At 41.1% G+C, this 22330-nt stretch overlaps 1 protein-coding gene across 1 annotated transcript in view; it reads left to right on the top strand.

The window, feature by feature from the left end:
* Positions 1-22330, top strand: part of CDCP1 (CUB domain containing protein 1) — a 48835-nt gene that overhangs the window by 20843 nt on the left and 5662 nt on the right. The window contains exons 2-7 of the mRNA XM_039527058.1: positions 997-1206; positions 4046-4402; positions 6400-6768; positions 16792-17019; positions 17846-18226; positions 18682-19047. Of these exons, the coding sequence (XP_039382992.1) occupies positions 997-1206; positions 4046-4402; positions 6400-6768; positions 16792-17019; positions 17846-18226; positions 18682-19047 (1911 nt within the window). The remainder of the gene's footprint in view (positions 1-996; positions 1207-4045; positions 4403-6399; positions 6769-16791; positions 17020-17845; positions 18227-18681; positions 19048-22330) is intronic.

Raw genomic sequence — 22330 nt, forward strand, 5'->3', positions numbered from 1 at the left:
GTGCATTCACTTCACTCCTTGTGAACAAAACAGGTGAAGCTCACATTTAGAATCCAGAATATTTTTATATTTAAAAAATGCGTATTAGGTTGTGTTACTCCCTTCTACCTTTGTTTCTCAACATCAACATAGTGCCCTGCCCATATGTATTGTCACTAATAGTGGTGAGTAGGTGTATAGCACTGTCACTGCACTCTTACTGATATGAGTGCTTCCAGCTATGTACAGTTGTTCCAATTAAGGCTCACTTTATAATCTGACTGCAATATACACTTCTTGAATTGAATCATAACCTCATATGTGCCTGCAGACATGGAAACTGATTGTATATTGTGTGGTAGAGATAACCGGGCCGAAGACAAAATCTGGACACTAGCAACTGTGAGTAGTAAGGCCCAGATCCTCAAAGGTATTTAGGCATCTAACTCCCATAGGGATCTGGGCCCAAACATTGTCAGTGTCCGTATCTCAATTGTGAGTGGACTAAAACAATGACAATACAAGTGAACTGACACAGGAGTGATACTGTGTGTGACACAGGATAGGTCCATCAATGGCAATTAGCCAAAATGGGCAGGGATGGTGTCCCTAGCCTCTCTTTGCCAGAAGTTGGGAATGGGCGACAGGGGATGGATCACTTTATGATTACCTGTTCTCTTCATTCCCTCTGAAGCATCTGGCATTGGCCATGGCAGAAGACAGGATACTGGGCTAGGTGGACCATTGGTCTGACCCAGTATGACTGTTCTTATGTGACATTCAACATCTTTCTTTTCTCATTTAGCATAACCAAAAAATTTGACAGATGCAACAGGCAGATTTTTTGCAGCTGTTTCAACTAGGTATAAAGAGTGTTTTGTAGGCTCAACATTTCAAATTTTAAAGACGTGGTCAAAATGTTACTCTTTTAAAATGTAGCATCCTTGGCTGTGTGGGGGAAATTATCTGATATTCACATATGAATTACTTTGAAGCATATTTATTTTTTCTTTTCAGGTTCTTTTGCAATACACCTTCGTGCTGCGGACAACATCACTGTGACAATTAAACGTGGGTCTTCTGTTCCACCGCTAAACTACTGTGAAATCTGTATAAAACAAATGTGCAAATCTGAACTCAGGATAACTGCTGCGGTAAAAGAAGATATTGCTTTCAAGTGTAAGACACCAGAGAAATATTTAGTTATGGAAATCCAGAAGAACATTGGTAAGATGTGTGTTAAAAATTTCCCCTATTAGAATTTCTGAATCCCCCTTACATTCTCGTTTAGTGTCTGGTTCATAATAACAAGAATATCTTGTTCATTATGCTATCTACTACAAGCAGAGCTAGGGAGAAATCATTCAGGGTGGCAAGTTGATATACAGCTGCTTATGTGTGGGAACTGCAGAAGCTGTTTGCTGAACTTTGAATGTTTGTAGCTCAGAATGTGAAATACGGACTTGCCACCTTTGAAACCAAGTTGTTGCAGAAATAGTTCTGAATAAATGAAAATATTATATACAATTCCTTATTGTTCTTATTAATTTACAGGCCCACTGCAACTGAATCTCCTAGCACAGACCTCAGAACATCTCCTTTGACTTTAACAGGCTTTTGCATGAGAGCAGAGGCTTGTGCTAGCAGATCTGGTAGTGGTAGGGGTGGCCTTTGTAGGTATGGTGTAGATTGAGTTACTGGGATGAGTCACCGTGTGTTGATTGTAATGCATAAACATTCATCCATGCATGTTGGCTCATAACAGAGTGATTATATATCTTTTCCACATTGCACGCACACAGTTTGTATATGGTCATTAAAGTTAACAACCATGTACAGTAGGACTTCTGCATAGTATAACAAATTGATAGCTACCTAGGACTTCATGGTTATCGCCACGCTGCACATCTGAGCCTCTCGCTATGATGATCTGACAGTGGAGATACTCTCATCCTCCTATTCCAAAACACAGGCCCCTATCCAACATTGGGAAATCGGAACTAATCCTTGGCTATTAGCAGTATAGGACCTCTGATGCATATTTGATTCAGCTCAACAGAGGGGGACGGACACACACACTCTCTCTCTCTCTCTCTCTCTCAAAGCAGTTAAAAGCTAAGAAATGCCAGAATGAAGGTTGCCCATTCACTTGAATTTGTCCCCATTGTGCATGTGCATTACGATACAATCTTTAATTACAGAATCGTGCTGTTTTTTCTACAGGACAGAATGGATGGTGTGCACTTAATGAGTAGCTATTCAATGCTCTGGTTTGTGCTCACTGTGCAATGTGTGGTCCTAGACCTTATTTACTGCTCACTATTAAACCTAACTCTGAGGACAGAATTATTCATTTCCCTCTGGGCTTTTTTGTGATACTCACCCCTATCGTATCTGAGAGCTTTACAAACATTAATGGATGTATCGTCACAACACCCTTGTGAGGTGAGCGTGCGATATTATCCCCATTTTACAGTTGGGTAGCTGAGGCACAGCAGGTAAGGTCAAAGGTATCCACTAATTTTGGGTGCCCAATTTGAGACTCCAAGGACCTGATTTTTGACAGTACCTAGCACTTTATAGCTCCCACTGAGACTTACAGTTGAAGTTTTGAATGTTTAGCACTTGTACAAATCTGACCCCAGCATCTCAAGTTGTGCATCCAGAACATGAGCAACACACAATTAGTGATTCACACCTGTGAAAAATTTCGTTTAAGTGGCTTGCTTAGCATTATATAGGAACTCTGTGGGAGAGTCAGGGAAATAATCCAATTCTGCAGGGCATCATTCAACTGGCTTAACCACTGCACCCCTCCTGCCTTCCTGTAATCTCCTGCCTCATTTACTGCCAACTTCTTCAGCAAATGAGGTAGGGTTCCTACAGACAACTCTTCCCATCTAGTCCTACACCCCCTCTCCCTCGCATTCCATGTCCTTGTCAGATCTGTCTCTTTCTCCCAGTTCCTAGTCCCAGTCTCCACAGCGCCTTATCTGGCTTCATTGTCCTCCCCGCTTTTCTCTCACTAGCTCCCAGTCCCAGCCTGCCCTCCTGCACCAGCTCAGTCTCTTTGCCCAGCCAGTCATCCCCCAGTCCCCATTTCTCTCCTCCCCACTCCCTCCAGTCCCAATCTCACCAGACCCTTAGTCCCAATATATTCCTTTCACTCCCCTCTGCATTCAAACAAGAGACAGTGAATGTTTCCAGACAATGGGTCATTGAGAGCACAATGCCCAGCCCCACCCTGTTCTGGAGCAATTACTTCAGAGAAAGCCCTTCTGTGGCCTGGTGGTCCTGGGCTGGCACAAGCTCATTTATTCTGTGGGGAGGGCGTGTGCACAGTCCGTCAGCACTAGGAGTTGTGAGGGGTTGGCGCATGCTCAGTGAGGACAGAATCTTTGCAGACTGTAGCTTTTAAGATCGAGCAAGTCTCTGTCGAGCATGCCCAAACTGCAGTTATTCAAAGCCTGGTACACCAGGCCCTTCTGGATGCCTGGTAGCGCACTCTGCAGCACAATTTCAGAGGCAAGTCTTGTACGTGCTTCAAACGCTCAAGCAGTGTTGCCAACTCTTATGATTGTGTCAAGAGTCTTGCTATAAACATCCCAGTTCCTGGAGTCACGAATCTCAGCTTTCATTTAAAAAGAGTATTTTTTGCCCTCATGTATGTGGAGGAAAGAGATTGAAAACATGAACTATAAAGGCTCAGAAGAAACCAAAATGTACTTGTTTTTCAAAATCTGACTTAAAAGATAATGAATCGCTTTATTATGGGGGCCTGACTTATGGTTTTTGAACACCCAAGCTTGTCAATACTGTTCCAGCTTTCTCAAGAGGCCTGCAGGGAAGTGTACAGTGTATGTAATTTCATGTCTTAAAACTGGTTGCTTTGATTTGCTAGCTGTTAAAACAGCGAGGGTATGTTGCACTCTGTAATTTAAGTGGTGGTGGGGATTTAGGTATAATTTAATAGAAAAATCTGAACACAGTGGGAGGGAGAGGGGGAAACAGCAAGTTCCTCAACTGTTCATGGTTTGTGCACCTGCTTTGTGTGTGTCTATTTTAGATTGTATGTCAGGCCCGTGCCCCTTTGGAGATGTTCATCTTCAGCCATCAGGACTGCCTCGCCTTAACAGGACCTACATCTGGGATGTGAAAGCCAATAAGAAGGTTGGACTTGAACTGAAATTTTCTACACCATGGTTAAGGCAGATTAGGCCCACAGATACTTGTCCAGATTTAATCACTTACAGTATCAGCAGTTGTATTGACACTACCAGAGTCAGCATTGGAACCTTCTGCAGAAATGGCTCAGTGTCTCGGATCAAGGTGCAGGGGGGAGTTGTCATGGCCTTACAACTCCCATGGAATTCAGATCTCACCACCTCTGGCTTTAACATAGCAAACAGATCTTCCATAAAAAGTAGGTATAGTATACTATTTACTTATTTATTTGCAGTTATAATTAGCTCCTGTAGTTTGCAAAAGGTTTTTTGTTTTTTTTTTAATCTTTGTACTTGGTTAACTTGAAACAGGAAAAAATCAAAAAACTAAAAATCACAGGCAATATAGGTCTAATCATTAGTACTTTCCTATTTTCTCTACATCCTCACACCTTAGCCCCATCTTATTAAAATCAAGTGAAATATTTCCAGTACTCAGTCATGTTCCTTGCTTCAGAGATCCTTGCTATCAACTTTTAGTTTTATAATTACTCTAATTTACTTACTTCCCTCTCCCTTCTTCTAGTTATCCTATTTTTAAAAAAGGTTTTTAGATTGTCCTCTTACTTTCATGACTTTTAGTTCAATCAGTTCACCTAATAATTATGAAAAGTGACGTTTCTATTTGTGACTCAAACAGTACTATCCAAACTCTTCTTAAATTGAGACTTTATAGGATTTTAAAAACAAACCAAAAGTATCTGCAAAACAGTAAAAAAACATATGAATAACAAAATGATGAGAATGGATGAAGACTGCTATTGAGTCTATTTTAACAGCTTCTTTCTTCATAACTTGCTGAACTCCTCAGGCTTACATTGCAGTTTAGGAAATTGAAAGAAGGATGCCTGGAAGGAGGATGCCTGGAAGGTACATCAGCCTGTCTGCTCATGTTTGCATATGCATAATAGTCTGTTTCAGCCCATTCCGTAATGTGAAACTTGCACAATTGGATTTTTCATCTGTAGGAGCCATGGCAAAGGATGGAGCCTTCCATGCCTTGCTCAAACAAATACCTTTTGGTTGTGAGACGTTCCCACTTTTTACCTGAATGCCTCAGTCAGCATTAGTTGTGGTTGGAAACTGCTTCAGAGACACAACATAGGTGCATCCACACAGGCAAAAATCAGATATGTAATTCACAGGGGCGGCTCTAGGCACCAGGCACCAGCGGGGGGGCAGGGGGCATCTGGGGGGGAGGGCCCCATTTGGCCCCGCCGGGCGTGGCCTGCGCGCCGGCCACGGAGCACCGGAGCGCGGGACGCGGCCGCGCGCGCACCGCGGCTGCGGTCCCGCCTTCCCGTCCCCGCTCTCCCTGAGCTCCGCATGCGGCCGGCCCCGCCTGTGGCCCGGTCCCGGACCTGCTGCCGCGGGCCTGCCTGAGGCGGCTCAGCCGAGAGCCGCCTCCCCCAGGATGATGCGCCCGGGAAGGGGGGAACCCGCCCGGGGGACTGGGAGGCGGCGCAGCGCTCCGCGCTGCTTGGGGCAGCCTGATTTGTAGAGCCGCCCCTGGTAATTCATCACCAGTGCAGTACCACTAGTTTTAGCTATTGGGTAAACAGAGTGTTGTCCTCCTTGCTGCTGCTGGTCAGCAATGAATCCTGAATATATTAGTAGTTCTCCTGCATTTTGCTTTCTGCACTGATGCCTGCTTAGTCAGGGAGTTAGTTTTTAATTCACAGGTCAGGCATGTTACAAGGCGGGATTCAGCTACCGCCTTACATATTTGAGACTTTTGCCTTGTGCATTCTTTATAGAGCTCTTAAATCCTTGGACTCAAACTGCTACACTTAAGTTCTCCAGTGATTTGAATGTCCTCTCACTTGTGATATTATACATGGAATTCAGAGAGGCAGTGTAAGTAAACACAATTATACAAGTCACACACATTCTTCTGTGGAGCCAAGCTGAAAGTCAGATCCTTCATTCATGTGGTAGACGGGCCTGTGTTTTTGGAGCTTAACTCTATGTCAACAACAAGAGCAGATTCTTTACCTTCTCTGCGGATCAACCATTTGAGGATGACATCACCAACTCCAATATATGCACTCTTGTTTTCTTCTATAATTTAGCCTATTGCTGAGATGTATATTAAAGGCTTTTTTATTTGAAGGTACTGTTTGTCCATTGTTGTTGTACTGTACTGTGCATGTGAAAGGTATCTTCTTTAATGGCACCTTATTTTTTTCTGTAATAGGGTTGTGTATTATTGAATCTACTTTTAAAGGAGAGACGTCAGCAACCCTAATGTCTGCCAACTACCCACTGGGATTCCCAGAAGATGAGCTCATGACATGGCAGTTTGTTGTTCCTTCTAACCTTAGATCCAGTGTCATCTTCCGCAACTATAGCCTTTCCAACTGTGAAAGGAAAGAGGAAAGAGTGGAGTATTACTTACCTGCATTGTACAGTAGCCCTGAGGTGTTTAAACTGAGTGACAAACAACCTGCCAACATTCCTGGCAATTTCAACTTGTCCCTGCAGGGCTGCGATCATGATGATCAGAACCCTGGGATCCTCAGTCTGTTTTTTCAGATTGTAGTTCAATATCCTCAAAATGAAGAGAGTAAGTAGCCACTTATCCATTATTCCCTCTTTATGCTGATTTATTTCATTTTCTCAATTCTTTTGTTAATGTAAACTGGGCAAAAAGATCACATGAAAGTAGGCTTCCTGCTTTTGTTTATAAACATTGGGGTTCAGCTACACACAGAGTGATTTTGGTAGAGAATATTACTTCTGACTGGCTGCTGTTGGAATCTTTGAACTTTGGACCAACAAGAGTTTAAGCAAGTAGGTTGCTAAGCAACATTGAGAGGTCTGTGGTACTGTGTTGGGTGCCAGGGGGGTTTCATTACAGCAAGGTGAACGATATTCCCTAATCTGCAAGGAGAGGTAAAAGGTACTACAAATTTACACTGCATTTTTTTTAAAACAAAAGCAAATTAAGACCCCCCGCTTCTGTTTCAACATGGTCTGTGTTACATGCATTGAGTAACTGAAATCTTTCTTTTAAATTGTCTGTAATGTCATATCTTGCTTTCTGTACACAGTAACTACGCAGGAGGTAGCTTTTCAGTAATCAGTACATCCCCTCTCTTGGGACCTGATTCAGTTCTCACTGAAGTCAGTGGAATGACTCCTGTTTGCTTAACTGAACTGGTTAGTCCTACAATGTGTTTCAGTATAGAAATCAAGGTCCTATTAAGACATAGTCATGCCATTTTATTTTCCCTTATTTGACTCAAACACTTTCATAACTTGCTGCAGGGTTGGAAAGCCAAACACAGCAGCGCTGTGCTAGTACATGAGAGCCAGAGACTGGAGCTCACTACAGCATAAACCGACCAAGCTCAAAAAAATGAAAACCAATGGCAAGAGCGTTGAAAAGTAAATTGGATATTTAAAAATTATTTCACTTTTAATCCTAGATGTGGTATTAGTAATATAAATAAGGACTTTTTTTTACTATTCTGTGCAAGTCCTTGTACAGTGCCCATTACCATGATATCTGAGAACCTTCCAGTAGGGTAATAAGCCAGATTACTTTTATCTGGATGTTGTCCCTCTACTAGTAGGACTATTTAAATGTGTAGGGCAATCTCCTATATCATGCCATTTGTCACAAAATGACCTGGCTAACCTATTCTGAGTATCTTCTAATCTCCAGCTGTGATTGGAATAACACACACATCAGCTGTTAGCATCTAAAACAGAATAAGTTGTTTGACCAACTGTTGCTAAAATCTATGGGGCTGTGGACCATACTACCGGATATCAAACAGACTATCTTTAATGGTTTTAGTGGTCACTTTAAAGTCAATATAAATAACTCCACTTAAAACACTGATTGAAATTTCTTATCACAGAGGAGCACGTGGCCTTTTCACAGTGAATGATTTTAGAGGGAAACCTGTCCTTGTCTGCAAAACACAAGAGACTTTAACAACTTTGCAAAATCTTTGCTCTTTTTTGGAAGAAGTGGAATTAGTTTCTGAAACTCAAATACTTGAAGAGATCAGCTGTGATTTTCAAAAGTATTCTGTGTTGGCTGAATTCTGCTTTCACTGGAATCCTTGAATTCAGTGGAAGCCCTGTTAGGCCAATATGAAGTGCTTTTAAAAATCCAAATCCTGTTTTTATTGCACTGTATGCCTACTAATCTAAACTAACCTCACTAGGAAAAAAAGTCTGCTTTGTATGTGTACTTAGTTACAGAGAATATGTTCTGATAACATTAAAGGTGTAACTTAAAAAAAACCCCCAAAACTGTGCTGTCCATACAACGTATAGGATCAACATCCAACATTTTGGAGAATACTATAATATTCAGACAATATAATGAACTGTGTTAAAGATAATTCCTACTTTTTTTAATTTGTCTGATGCTTCATATTCTTTGCATGGAATTTAAATGTTCTTTTCTTGTTTTATTGTGACTATAATTGTTTCTGAAAGTACCAGAGACATTAAGGGTCCGAGACTTTTAGATTAGGTGTGTTGACTGCTTTCTAGAGTACATTTACAGGGATTTTGCGGTTCTATTTATGAGTGAACAAATGAATGCAAGATCTGTAGCTAACAAGGCTTATCAACATCCATGATTTCAGAATAGAGGAGGTGCCCTGACTGGATGATGATGATGGGGGTGGGGATGGAGGGTGTATGTGTTTTGAATTTGTTTTATTCTATTTGTCTCTAGATGGTTGCTGGTTCAATATTAGCCAAGGAAGAGTGAGAGAGATGGTATAACCATTCTGTTGTCATCTGACTTTGTACAAAGGACCTTTTCCCACTCCACACTTGTATCCAAGAGTGTGCCCTCTTGTGAGTCCCAAATTAGGGTTATCACAGAAAATGTGATGGGGATATGGGGTGCCCCATTCTACCTCACAGTTCCTCTTGGTATAGACCAGGGATCCCCAACGCAGTGCCCGCATCCTGGCCCCCGGTGGAGCACCCGCTGAAATGCCGCTGAATTTCAGCGGCATTTCGGCGGGGACGCCTCTCGATGACGCCGCTTGCCGCCGCCGAAATGCCACAGAAATTCGGCGGCATTTCAGTGGGTGCTCCACCGCTGCCACGGTCCTTTGTCTGGCGCCTGCGAGATGAAAAGGTTGGGGGCCACTGGTATAGACCAATTTCTTGTCTATCATGTTAGAGTCAGCACACCTTGTCCTTGCTGATATCAACATTGATGATTACTGTTCTGATCTTTCCCTCTGGAGCACCTGGCATTGGCTGCTGTCGGAAGACAGGATACTGGGCTAAATGGACCTTTGGTCTGACCCAATATGGCTGTTCTTATGTAGATGACTGTTAGTTTAGTTTAGGATCTCATGGTCTTCATGATAAGAATAGTACTGACCTGTTGATTTGTGTCTCAGTGTACAGAGGTGGGCAAATTCTGGTTCTCCGAGTCCCAATTCAAAGGCATATTGGAGGGAACTGTTGTTGTCATGGCATTATTGCCTACTTCAGACAGAGGCCAGGTACATCATGGTGGTGTACCTACTTCATTGGCCTATTTAATTTCAGAATTCTGTGAGGTGGAACACAGAGAGTGGGCCATTCTGTCAGGCCTTGTAGGACATCATAACTATCTCTTATATGTGACTATCAATAGGTCTCCTAAATTTCCTCTCCCTTTATGACATCCTCATGGTCATTTTGATATGAAGTATGTCTTTCAAAGCATGTGGGGAAGCACTTACCACACCAGTGGTGTGGAAACTGCATTTGGAGTCTGACTGATTTATAATAGAGAATTTCTGGAAAAGCCAGGCAATAGGGAAGGCTAAGAAAACTTCCATGTTCTCCACCATCCATGAGGTTGTGGTGATTGTCCTCATTCAACACGTGCATGGCAACGTACAGAATATAGCTCAAGACAATAAGATAAAATCCCTGCTTTGAGGAACAGATCAGTGGAACTATTACCGGTAGCAAGCAAGTTAGCTAATATGAGATGCCTCTACTTAAAAATAGGGCCCATCGTTATTCACTGTGAAGAATTTTCCAACTACTTTATGGATAAGACTAATTGATTGGATGTGATTTGCCTCCATGATAGGGCGTACCTGTAGGTAGCGCAAACAACATTTTTTGAGTGAGTTTATTATGGAGGTATTTTGGGGCTTGGAGTGCTGCAGTTTATAACCTCCAAAAAGGATCCATGTCGTCTTCTTGCTTTTTAAAGAAAGTATGAGGTTTAGAGACCATTATTGGGAGAGATCAGTAACTTCTTAAGTAGTTGGTGCTAGGATTACTCAAGAGAGAAATTCTCACCCTTGCTAAAGAGCCCATTGTTTGTTGGTGGTGATTTTTCCAATTACATCCCTGTCTCTAACTTTCTGGCTTGGGGGTGGTATCAAAAAGGTGGTGGGAAAGGTGTGGAGGTCTCTGATTTCCTTCTGGCAAATACGGATTTCAGCCAGGATATCATATGGTTACTATACTGGTCTTGTTTGGCTGATCTTACCTTTGTCCATTGCTAGGAGGTGTAGATGCTGATTCTTTTAATTCTATCAGCAGCTGGTGGATGTTCAGCACCCACCATTTTTTCCTTGTGGGTGCTCCAGCCCTGGAGCACCCACGGAGTCAGCACCTATAATCTAGCGCAGGGTTCTTGTAGAGCTCTCTTGTCACCCAGACTGCTTTGTGAACCAAGAGCTGCTGTAGGAGACAGCGAAGTGTATTGGCTGTAGTGCTGTCAGCATGTTGATGATGCTTCCTTGTTTTTTTTTTAAACTAGATCCAGGTTGTAGAGGGCCTCTGGGTACATGATACCTTGCCAAGATAGGGGCATGAATGAGAGCAAGATGACATGAAGTTCAATCCAGGTGTTATATTAACTGGTCAGAGGAAGCCACTTGCAAAGCTAGACATATAGATACCTATATATGTAGGAATGTCCCTTTTTTTTTTTTAAACAGAGCTAAATTACTCTTAACTTCAAAATCACAAGTTAATGTAAGTTGATACTTCTGGGTAAAGTGCAGCCCTGTGGAACCACTTGATAGAGGAAATGACTTATAATACTGTTGTCTGTATTAAAAATAATAATCCTGTAACGGGAGACTAGATGGTGCAAGTAATAATGAGCTATAAAGTTATTTATCTGTAGGTGGTCTGGCTTCAGCACCTATTGGCAGAGACTAAAAAAATTTACATATGACAGTTATCTGGCTAAAATGAGTTGGTGAGTTAAGAACAAATGCTAGTGGATAGAAGTCCACTTTGCAAAACCATCACTGCAGCTGCTGCTAATTTAGCAGGCCATCTCTTCAGGGAACTAAGCTGAAATGGATTCACCCTAGAGGTGATCAATCTAGGTAGTGATTGTGACACATCAGCAGTGACCCTTTTTTGTTTCTGGAGTATGATTTAACCTTTGATCTGGGTCAATTCGTGAACAGCAAATTCCTCAAATCCTCAGAGTAAGTGCATGTTTGACAAAGCATGTTTGCTTATATTCAGTGTACAATGTGTCTTGAAACCTCATTGAGTAAAAGTGTTATTCAGTTAATCCATCTCTTCTATTTTAGACAGTAACGTGGAACTTTAATGCATTATGTCCTGCAAACCAGATGTTATCCTAAAAATCCTTGTTGGCTGTTGTATTTTATAAAATGCAAATAATCTCCTGGGTTTAAATAAGAACAGTGGTTTCTCTGGGGATTTTAGTGGATTTCATGAGTAGTCTTATATAATTTTTTTCTTTCAAAGGCTCCAGATACCTCATACGCATCGGATCTATTGAAACTGTGTTGATTTTTTTGTCTCTGTAATGAGGAACTAATTAGAACCACATTTAACTTCCAGATTAAAAAGAGAATTGATATCTACATGTTCTAAAGGCATCCCAAACACTTAGATAAGTTTTACTCCTGCCTGCAGTGCTTACCGTTGAGTGCCAGGGAAACATATATAGCTGTTCTCGATTTAAAAACAAATATCCTATCTGTGGTACCACATATAGCTGATACAAATCATGGAGGAAGCATGACCTGGTGGTTAGGGCTGTCGAAGAAAAACTCAGTTCTCGCTTTTTGTTTGGGTGCAGCAAAATCAAATACTTTATTATTTCTCCAGTAATTACAATGGAGGGAGAGAGTGCCATAGGACACAGGGTCGCCCCAGTCCTGGACAGGTCTCTCAACTGGTAAACAATTACATCAAGCCTTTATACCTTTGTTACAGACAATTTCTAGCAATCATGGAGACAGTAAAAAGCAACAAATACATTTTGTTTATACATAGCAGAAAGGAGTGAGACAATAAGATAAGCCTAAGAAAAGCAAGCCTGCATTTTGGTTAGTGATTGCAAGGTCGTAATAACTTTGTACACAGTTCTTGTCCTGTCGCCTCGCACTATCTTTGCTCCTACAAGTCTCACGTCATTAGGGTTACAGTATGGCCTGACTCTTGCTAACTGACTAACATTCATTAAGATCTCTTCAAATCCTTGTTAATTATTTACTGGCTTCCACAGGGCACTGGACTGGGAGTTGAGACCTGGATTCTCTTCCTGTTGAGGCATTGACTTACTGTGTGACCTTGGGCGTGTCTCTATCTTTGTGCCTCAGTTTCCCATATATAAAATGGGGATAATGCTGCTCACCCACCTTTTGTAATGGCCCCATTTTTATGCACAATGACTAAAATTTTCAGATTTTGCCTACACAATGTTGAGCACCTAAGTAAGCTGCCTGATTGTTAAGTACTAAATGCTCACAGCTATCTTACGTGGGTCTTGTGGTTGTGCAGTGCCTCTGAAAATGCAGGCCTCTCAGTCCATACTTGATGTAGGTGTTCAGCTCGTATATGCACATCCTCAATGCTCTGCCACTTATCCTTCTGGTTGAGGACAACCTTTGGAGTCTGTCAGTGGTACCACTCAATTGGCCAGAGGAGTCGCTTAACCAGTGCTTCTATCCCTTGAGAGGAGTTTAATTGATTGCTTTACTACTAAACCAGTCTAGTAGCTCATACCTTTAATGGAGCAGAACCTTACAAGCTTTCTGTGACTGAATAATAGCTTTTCAAAAACTAGTCTGAATTGAACAGAAAGTAGTTGCTGTCTGTCAGGGCAAATGCAGCAAAAAGCCACATTTAACAGAATCCTCTTCCCCTTTGATTTCCATTTAGAAAACATTGTGTGGGACCTTACAAACTGAGGCTCTTATCTTGCAGTTAATGGAAGAGGCCCCAAAATAGGTGCAGTAGGACTAAGTAGTCCCAGTCCTCTTCAGTTAGTCACACCTCCCTAGCTCTATCTATCATTTACCATATATCATGACACTTCCTGAGCAATGGGAAAAAGCCTTTTTTTTTTTTACTCCCACTGGAGGCACACACAGACACATCCCTAGAGCATTCAGATGATTGACATTCTGAAAAGGAACAATGTTCTCTGGGTTTAAAAACAAGCACAGGTCTCTTACAAAAAGCCCATAGTCCCTGTGTGCGCCATAGACCTGCAAAGACAAATGGCCTGGGATCCTACTTACCTGAGAGACTGCTTAACTCCCAATGCCATAGTAACACAGCTACAGCCAGCAGAGCTGTTTGAGCAGGATTGCGCTCTTTATAAAAGAGAGGGGGGCTATTGGCAGAGCATTCTCTGCAAGGGCCCAGGGACTCTGGAGCTTGCTCCCCACCCCCCAAAATAGCCCATATTTGATGACCAGGCATTCTGCAGAAATCTTGTGTGTGATAGGGTTTTTGGGGAAGGATAAAGGTCTGTTGTGGGGGCTGACAGACAATTTTTCTGGATTTTTTTTTTCATGTTTGCTGTCTGCTGGCTGAGGCAGATTGTTAAATACCAACTTTTGATTATTGAAGGCTGATAGTTGGTGTTGTCAATATATTTGTATTTATTGCAACTGGCCGTAAATTTTCCAGTGAAACAGTTTTGTCAGAAAATGATTCTACAGAATCAAAATGTTCTATGTGAACATGTCAGGTCCATCCACACTTTTGATGGAAACCAAGCAGGATGTCCAGCTTACAGGCTCCCCGGCTAGCCAGCTGCCTGCTTGGAGGACTCCCCATGTTCTCTGCCTGGAGTTTTTTTGAAAAACTCCCTATTTCGGTGCTCTCAAAAGAGAATTTTCTAAAACTTTTTGTTCCATAGAAAAATTGACATTTCCAACTCTTTTCTGATTCAGAATGAAAAGACTTCAAAAATACCCATTTTTTTTCATGGAATGAAAATTCCAGTGCTCACAGAGCTCTAATATTGATCGTGCTCAGTGGTTATTGTAAATTAAATTATAGTTAGTTGCTCACAGTTTTGTACATGTGTGCATTTTAAATGTCCGAGCTAAAGAAATAAGTATTGGGAGGCCCTTTTTTAAACTATATGATCTCAATAAACTAACCATTTTGCAAATTTACCATATTTGGCAGCTTCCCCTCCTCTTTGGACTTTGTTAGCTGAGTTTGATTCTGAATAGACTCTGAGCAACCAGACAACTTTATTCACAGCTAAGCTGAAGAAACTTAAATTGTCTGATATGCTTGTAAATGGGGTGGGGTGAAGAACACCTTGCAATCAATGTAAATCTGAGAAATGAGAACTCTTCCATTTCAAATCACTAGTCTGTGTGACCAGTAAAGCTGGTCAAAAAATGTAGAAAACCTTTAGCAAACTGTTTTTGCAAAAGTTTCATTTCAGTTTTTCAAAATTTCAAAACAATCATCAGTTCTAATGGCCATTAGTTCTCGGCTGTGGCTCAGCATGAGCAGTACTTTTTGACCCATCTCTCTGTCCTTCCCTGGGATCCCTTTTAGGTGACAGGCCTAGTCTCTGCACTCCTCTCAGGGTGGAATCCCATAATTCGCTCAATTTTCTGCCTGGCTTTTGAGACTACAGCACCACTGTTTGCCAACCATGTTTCCTGGCAGGTCCAGCTGGTTTTGGTTCCTGCGCAAAAAAACAAAAAAAACCACACTTCAGAAACTGTGATCAGTATAAAAAAGCAATGTCTCCAATTAGCTTCTTGAAAACAAAGTACTATTTATCCATAGGAACATAGCATTCACAGAAAAGGGCTAAAACAACAAAAGGCCTACATGCATGACTCTCTTACCTAAAACTTAGCAATTCCCTCAATTTAGGCAGACCCACTTATCCTAAATGCACCATCCACCATTCCTCCACCTCTGGGGATCAGGGTTCCATCTGCATTCCTGCGGATCCTGCCTCTCTCAGCTTTTGGACTGAGGCTTTCTTTTAAGCTCTCCCAAACCATTTCATTTTCCCCATTTGGATTCTCATCTCCACTGGCCCAGTTACCAGCTGCCATGTTGATCAGAGGGGGTAAAACTTCAAAGGAATTGACACCTGTATTGTTTAAGTTGATTCCTGCAATAATGCAAAACCACCTGGCTGACTTAATCCCTAGTTATCCTTTAACAAGCAGCATCTTAACCATCAAACAGAGGGTCACATAGTAGTCAGAAAAAAATGTTCCACTATCTCCCGAGTTCTTCATTTTCAATTTTGTTTTTTAAGGCTTAAAATTAAAACAAACAAACCCAAAATGTAAACAACACAGAAAAGTACTTTAGTCCTTTGCGAAAGTAACAGCAGAACAGTATTGCTGTGGTTTATGATATGTAATATAGAGAAATGAAATTAATTAGCTACATAGTACCAGTACTCCGTACTTACTCAGCAAGTTTCATCCACGGATCTCAAACCCACTTTACATGGGTAAGAAAGTATTATCTCCATTTTACAGGTGGGGAAACTGAGACACAGAAAAGTGACTTGATTTGCTCAAGGTCACACAACAAGTCTGACAGAGCTGGCAATAGGACGCAGAACTTCTGACTCAGGGTGGTGCCCTATCCACTGGTCTTTTATGACCATTCTATAGCACCTACTGTGAATACTATAGTTGTGACCGTAAGAATTGTCTATAGCAAGCTCCTTCTATTCTTGCATAGCCTTTTCAGAAGGGACTAGCATACATGAGATTATGTGGGAATTTGGCAAATAATAAATTTGCTAAAAATGCACTGGTGTGAGGGGGGGGCATCAAAACTATTCACAAATTCATATCAAAGTCCCCTGAAAGTTTCATCCAAAAAGAAAAATCTTTGGAAATATTGAAACATTTGACACTTTCAGAATGAACCGTATTGACATTTCCAAAATGAAATGTTTCAAAACGACATTTCTTGTCCTGTGGGTCGAACACTTTTTTTTGTGTGTTTTGTGTTTCGGTGACTGAAACTGGAAAGATTCGGTTTTGTTTCAAAATGATCTGATTTTATTTTTCCAGAACCAAAACTAAATATCAGCTGTTTACTCAGCAGTACATATGATCCTTCTGAAGCTGGAAAGGATAGAAAGTGGAATTGGACTTTGTTATAACAGGCTAACTCCTAACTCAGAAGAACAGTTACTTGTATTAATTCCAATAGTGTAAAAAGTAAATAATGCTTTCCTAGCTAATGTAAAGATAAGTCCAACATCTGATTTTTGGAGAGGAGAGGAATGGGAGGAGGTTCCAGTTCGCCACATTTATTTAATTGCTGTGTTGATCTAATTCTTTTTTTTCCCCCCCCATTTCAGATGTAACATACTTGATTGACTTACACAAAGAGAGGGACATGAGTATAATCATACAGCCAAAATCACCACATATTGGGCATCCGTTGCAGTTTGAGCCAGAATGTTTGATCTGTAAAGATCTTAGAACCTGTGAACGTAATGTAACTTTAACATCAGGCAACACGTACGAGATTTTCTTCCAGTGTTATGATTTGGAGCGTCTGAGGATCACAGCTGAAAAAACCATAGGTATGACAAGAGCCTTGTATTTTGTTACCTACAGAAGGGTTCTACGTGTTCTCATTTCCGCAGTATTCTACTGAAGGTTCAGTCTTGTAAATCCTGTCTTTCATTTGTGCTTAAGTGTGGTTTGGCTTGCAGACAGGTGCTGAACAAATAGGTGGTGGGTACAGTAAGTCAGTAAATAAACCAGTTTGTGTTTAAGATGTAGGGATTTGGTAACAGAAAAGAACAGCATAGCTAGTTTCTGGAAAAATTCAATCCTAGCACATGGAAGACGAGCAAATGAGGGAAGCTTCTTGCTTAGCACTGGAACCTGTCTTAGGACAGAGCTGTAGCAAAGCTCTCCTTCAAACATGGGGCAAGTGGTATCCATGCTGCTTATACCAGATGTCTACGCAATTCTATGGAAAATCCCATGAAGTGTGTAGACAAATGGTGAAGGGAAGATAATATCCTGTGTGCTGACCAAATGCCATCAGGTGAACTCTGTGCATTTGTATTTCTTGGTTTCCCTTAATATCCTGTAACAGTCAGGAGAAAAGCTTTTGAAGTACATGAGATACACACTCATTTTATTAATGGTTACTATGGAAAATATAGTGGGAAAGGTGACTATATGGATGTACTCTATAGTGCATCCCCACAGGACCAGAGCTAATGGTGAATTTGAGTTATTTCCATCTTTCAGCACATACCCAATACCAGACAATGAAACTCTGTTGTTTTGTGTTTGTACAGACCTAACCACTCTCTAGCACATAGTAAAACCTCATTGTAATAGCTCTGCTCAATGTGAAAAGTATAGCTATAATATGTGTCTCTGTGACTGCAGCCTGTTGGGATCTCAGATACTGCCAAAAGAAGATCTATGACCTCACTGTGCCCAGGGCTATTTCCCAGCTCCCAGTTCGGCTGGATAAGTTTACCTGGAAGCTGTTGGCTCCAGAAGAGATCAATGTGGAAATAATTTCTCCATCCTTGAAGCTACAACAACACATCCAAGACCAGAGGTGCAATAAAAGTTACAGATACGACATTGTCAGCACCACCCAGGGAAAGGAGTTAAACCTTGGTATGTTCTGTCCTGGTGGATCCATTGAAAAGATTCAGATGAGAGACAATATCACCATATGCCTAAAAACATTTGGCAAAGGATTCCTCAATGATTCTCTTAATCAGGATCTGAAAATGTCTTTTGTGCCATTTATTAAAGGTAAGGTGGAGGTATGTTCCCTCACTCCATTCCCTAACTGCTTCAATATATCTATTAACTAATAACCATTGTACATCAGATAATACAATAACAGGAGTTACATTTCTTAGCGTCCAATTCCGATGTCATTACTTGAGCAAAGCTTCCTTTGAATCAATGGGGAGTTTTTCCTCTGTAAGGAGGGAATAAAAACTTCAGACTTGGAGTTGTGGGTGGGTAGTTATGAGGGAAATCCTGCAGGTAAACCATGTTATAACTGTGTTACACAAAAATGGTGATAAGTGATATGTGTTACTACTAATGAGATATTGTGATTTTTCTGTGTGAATCCCTAGTCACCATTGTAAGTGATGCGTGTTTTATTTTAGAAAAGAGTGGCTAAGTAATGTATTTAAAGAGAGAGCCCAGAGCATTGGCAATACTATGTATACAATCTATCTCTTCCTGTACTACAGAGAAATGTATCTTCACTGTGACCCCAGACCCAAAAGCTCAAGTTTACCTACAGACCCCTAACTGGTTTGAGGGTTTGCCTCCTTACGTCTCCGTGTCCTGGAACATCACAGTCCCCAGTAAGCAAGTTGCTCGCTTAGCATTCTTGAAGGAGCGGATGGACATTACTTGTGAAACAGGGCGTGCCTATGTCAACATAAAGGAACAGAAACCAAAGGCTGAAGAAACTGTGCGCCGTGAAGATGAGCTGCTTCCTGAGCCCCTGCATATGTATCACCACTTCTGGGTAAACATCTCTAACTGTAAACCAGTGAATAAGAAACAGCTGAGCTTGCAGTTCTGGGTGACATTTGTCTCACAAAAGACAGGTGAGTTGTCGCTGTCTTTCTGTACTGAGGGAGGATAATGCTCTGCAGTATGGATGCTCTGGTGTTTTCTGTACACAGGTGTGGATGTACTAGTAGACTATTTGCTTCATCAATTTGTTGTACAGAGAGATGCTTCTCAGCAGCTTCACAAAACTGTAGCTTTTTCTACATTTTGTAGAATACAGCATCAGATGCCTAAACTCTGTCAGGATCCTCTCTCTTTTTTGGATGTATTGTCTTAGGAAACAATCAAAAGAAGTAGAAAGTGTTAAAATGCTGAAGAGATTGAAGTAGCAGAATTGAGAGAGATGATTCTGAATTTAGTCGAAACAGAGAATGTAAAACTTGATGTATAAATTCCAAGATATTTAAGGACCAATCTGTATTTCAGACACCATATTCGAGAACATTTAGGAATATATATATTAATGATTAGATGTTTTCAATTGCATTATCAGTCTTGTTTTTCAGTTTCTTCTTTGCTATATTTAGCTCAAAAGTAAGTAAGAGGACGATGTTCTCTTTTTAATTGAAGATGGACAAAAGAGCTGCAGCCTCCTGTGGGATTAGACTCCAAGTCTGAACACTGGTATTTGCATGTGCTAATTTCAATTGGGCTGCACACAGATCGTCACTATCGGACCTAAGAGATCAGGGCCTAAAGCAAATAATCCACTGTACAGTCATTAAAAAAAATCAAATAAAATTAAGGACAATACCTAGAATCAGTTCCCATGAGTCTTGGAGCTTTTTATTAAGTTAGTCTTTACTACCTAAGTTTGGTAATCATTTTAAGCATTGGGAGAGGTCTGAAATAATACTGAAATCCTGAAGTCGCAGTGTGTATTTAATAACTGAAAAGCAAAACAACGCACATGTTTAAGATTGGCAAACAACCCATTGAGTGACACATGGGTAAGGACTTCTTAAAATCTCATTGTATCCTTTCCTCCAACTGCCTTTCCTCTTTGTAGGATGTCTAGTTAGGCACAAATACAGCAAGCTGATCTGGTCAGGACTAGTGGATCCTTACAGTCACATGGATCTGATTGCAGAAGTGGGCCTTAATCTGTACGTTACTTGGCATAGAAATTTATCTTGTGTGTCTGTAAAAGACCTGGCCTGCTTTGGCACTGTGTAAATAATGAAGGTACATATTAAATGCACAGTGTGTCTCTGTCTGTCTGCTTTTTAACAAGCATCAATGAGAAAATGTGGCACAGATTTTTTTTTTTCTGGAATGGCTACTAATATTACTCCTAATTAATATTAATCATAAAATCCCTGCACTTTGAAATACCTGAACTTCAAAAAATCTTTGAGAGCCATAAACATGTACTTTAGAAGATTTTTTTCCCCTAGACATCAGTAATTGTCTACATCTAGTGTTTTGTTCTTATTGTTCTAATTCTCCCCAGTCCATCCACATAGATTAAAATTTGCTTATGAATTTGGAGAACCTTCCTTGCTCTAGAAACAAAGTATGTGATTGACTTCTGTCTCTAATATTTTGTAAAGTGAAGATCATTAGCACTTATGTAGTACTCTTAGTCTTCAAATCACTTTACTGACATTAACTAATCGTTGCAATGGTGCTATGAGGTAAATAATAACTTTTTAATTATTCTCATTTTTAAGGATGGGGAAACTCAGGCAGAGAGACTGGGTGTGTTGCCCAAAGCTGCAGAAGGAATCTTTCAGCTAGGAGTAGAACTCAGGAGATCCTGGTGCCCTGCCCGCTCCTCAGACTAGACCACACTTCTTTCTGATTAGTATTATTCCTTGAAATCAGAATATCATCATCATCCTAATATACCGTACTTCCCATTTTCAAAGCTCTGCTGCAAACTCTGGTATCTATCTTGTATGGGTAAGCACCAGTGGTAGCCAGGGGCAGCTCTATGTATTTTGCCACCCCAAGCACAGCAGTCAGGCTGCTTTTGGCAGCATGCCTATGGGAGGTCCGCTTGGTGCGCTGGTGCCTGGAGCCGCCCCTGGTGGTAGCAAATTTGAGAGTCATATCCATCTGTCTGTATTGTTGTACACAGTAATGCCATACATCTACCAGCGGCTTTGTGTGTGTGTGTGTGTGCAGACACAGGAACTAATTGCTAGGAAAATAGGTTTGTAAAGGAGGATCTTTCTAAATGAAAGTCACACAGTGTACTGTAAAAGCAGCAAAGAGTCCTGTGGCACCTTATAGACTAACAGACGTATTGGAGCATGAGCTTTCGTGGGTGGATACCCACTTCGTCGGATGTATCCACCCACGAAAACTCATGCTCCAATACGTCTGTTAGTCTATAAGGTGCCACAGGACTCTTTGCTACTTTTACGGAGCCAGACTAACACAGCTACACCTCTGATACTTGACAACGTACTGTAAAATTACTACTCTTTCCGCTGGAAATGAGGCCTGCAGTATGTAATAAATCTTTGATTACTCATGTTTGGGAGTTCACATAAGTAAGAACTTCTTGGATGAGTAAAATTGTATGATCATGTCACTTACAGCGCTGCAGCTGTGCCACTGTAGCACATAGTGAAGATGCTACCTACGCCAAAGGGAGGGCTTCTCGTGTTGGTGTAGGTACTCCACCTCCCCGAGAGGCAATAGTTAGGTTGGTATAACTTCCGATGTAGACAGTGCTATGTCCCCTGTTGATATAGCTCTGTCTACATCGGGAATTAGGTTGGTATAACTGCATTGCTCAGGGGGGTGGATTTTCCACACCTCTGAGCGACAATTCTACTGACATACGTTGGTAGTGTATACCAAACCTAGGTCTGTGACCTTGGGAATTAAAATGTCACTTGACATTTTGTGTGCCTTCTGGGTATGTTTATTTAAAAAAAAAAAAACTTAAATACCATGTAGAAAAACAAATGTTGGGGGGAGGGGGGGTTTAAGCTACTCTCCACATTAATGAACAGGCAATGTTCTATACTGAAAGGTAGGTTTAGAAAGACTCACTTAAGAGTCTGGGACTTATTTTCAGAGTGTACAATAGTTAAAGCATTACCTCTGACTCTGTATACTCATATAGAAACAAAATTAAATCCTGCTATCATATGGTCTGCTTGCCAAGTGTCAATTCTGTGGTAGCTGATTTAAAAAGTCGCCATTGAATTTTCAGTCATCTGGCAAACTGAGATCAATAATGACTCTTCCTATGCACCCTCAGATAGTGCATATTGTGTGGTTCAAAGGCACGTTCTCTGTCACACTCACTTCTAAGGCTGTCTACACTGGCAATTGAATGACAAAACTTTTGTCTTTGTT

Source organism: Mauremys reevesii, linkage group 2 (assembly GCF_016161935.1).
Source record: "Mauremys reevesii isolate NIE-2019 linkage group 2, ASM1616193v1, whole genome shotgun sequence".
Classification (NCBI taxonomy): Eukaryota; Metazoa; Chordata; order Testudines; family Geoemydidae; genus Mauremys; species Mauremys reevesii.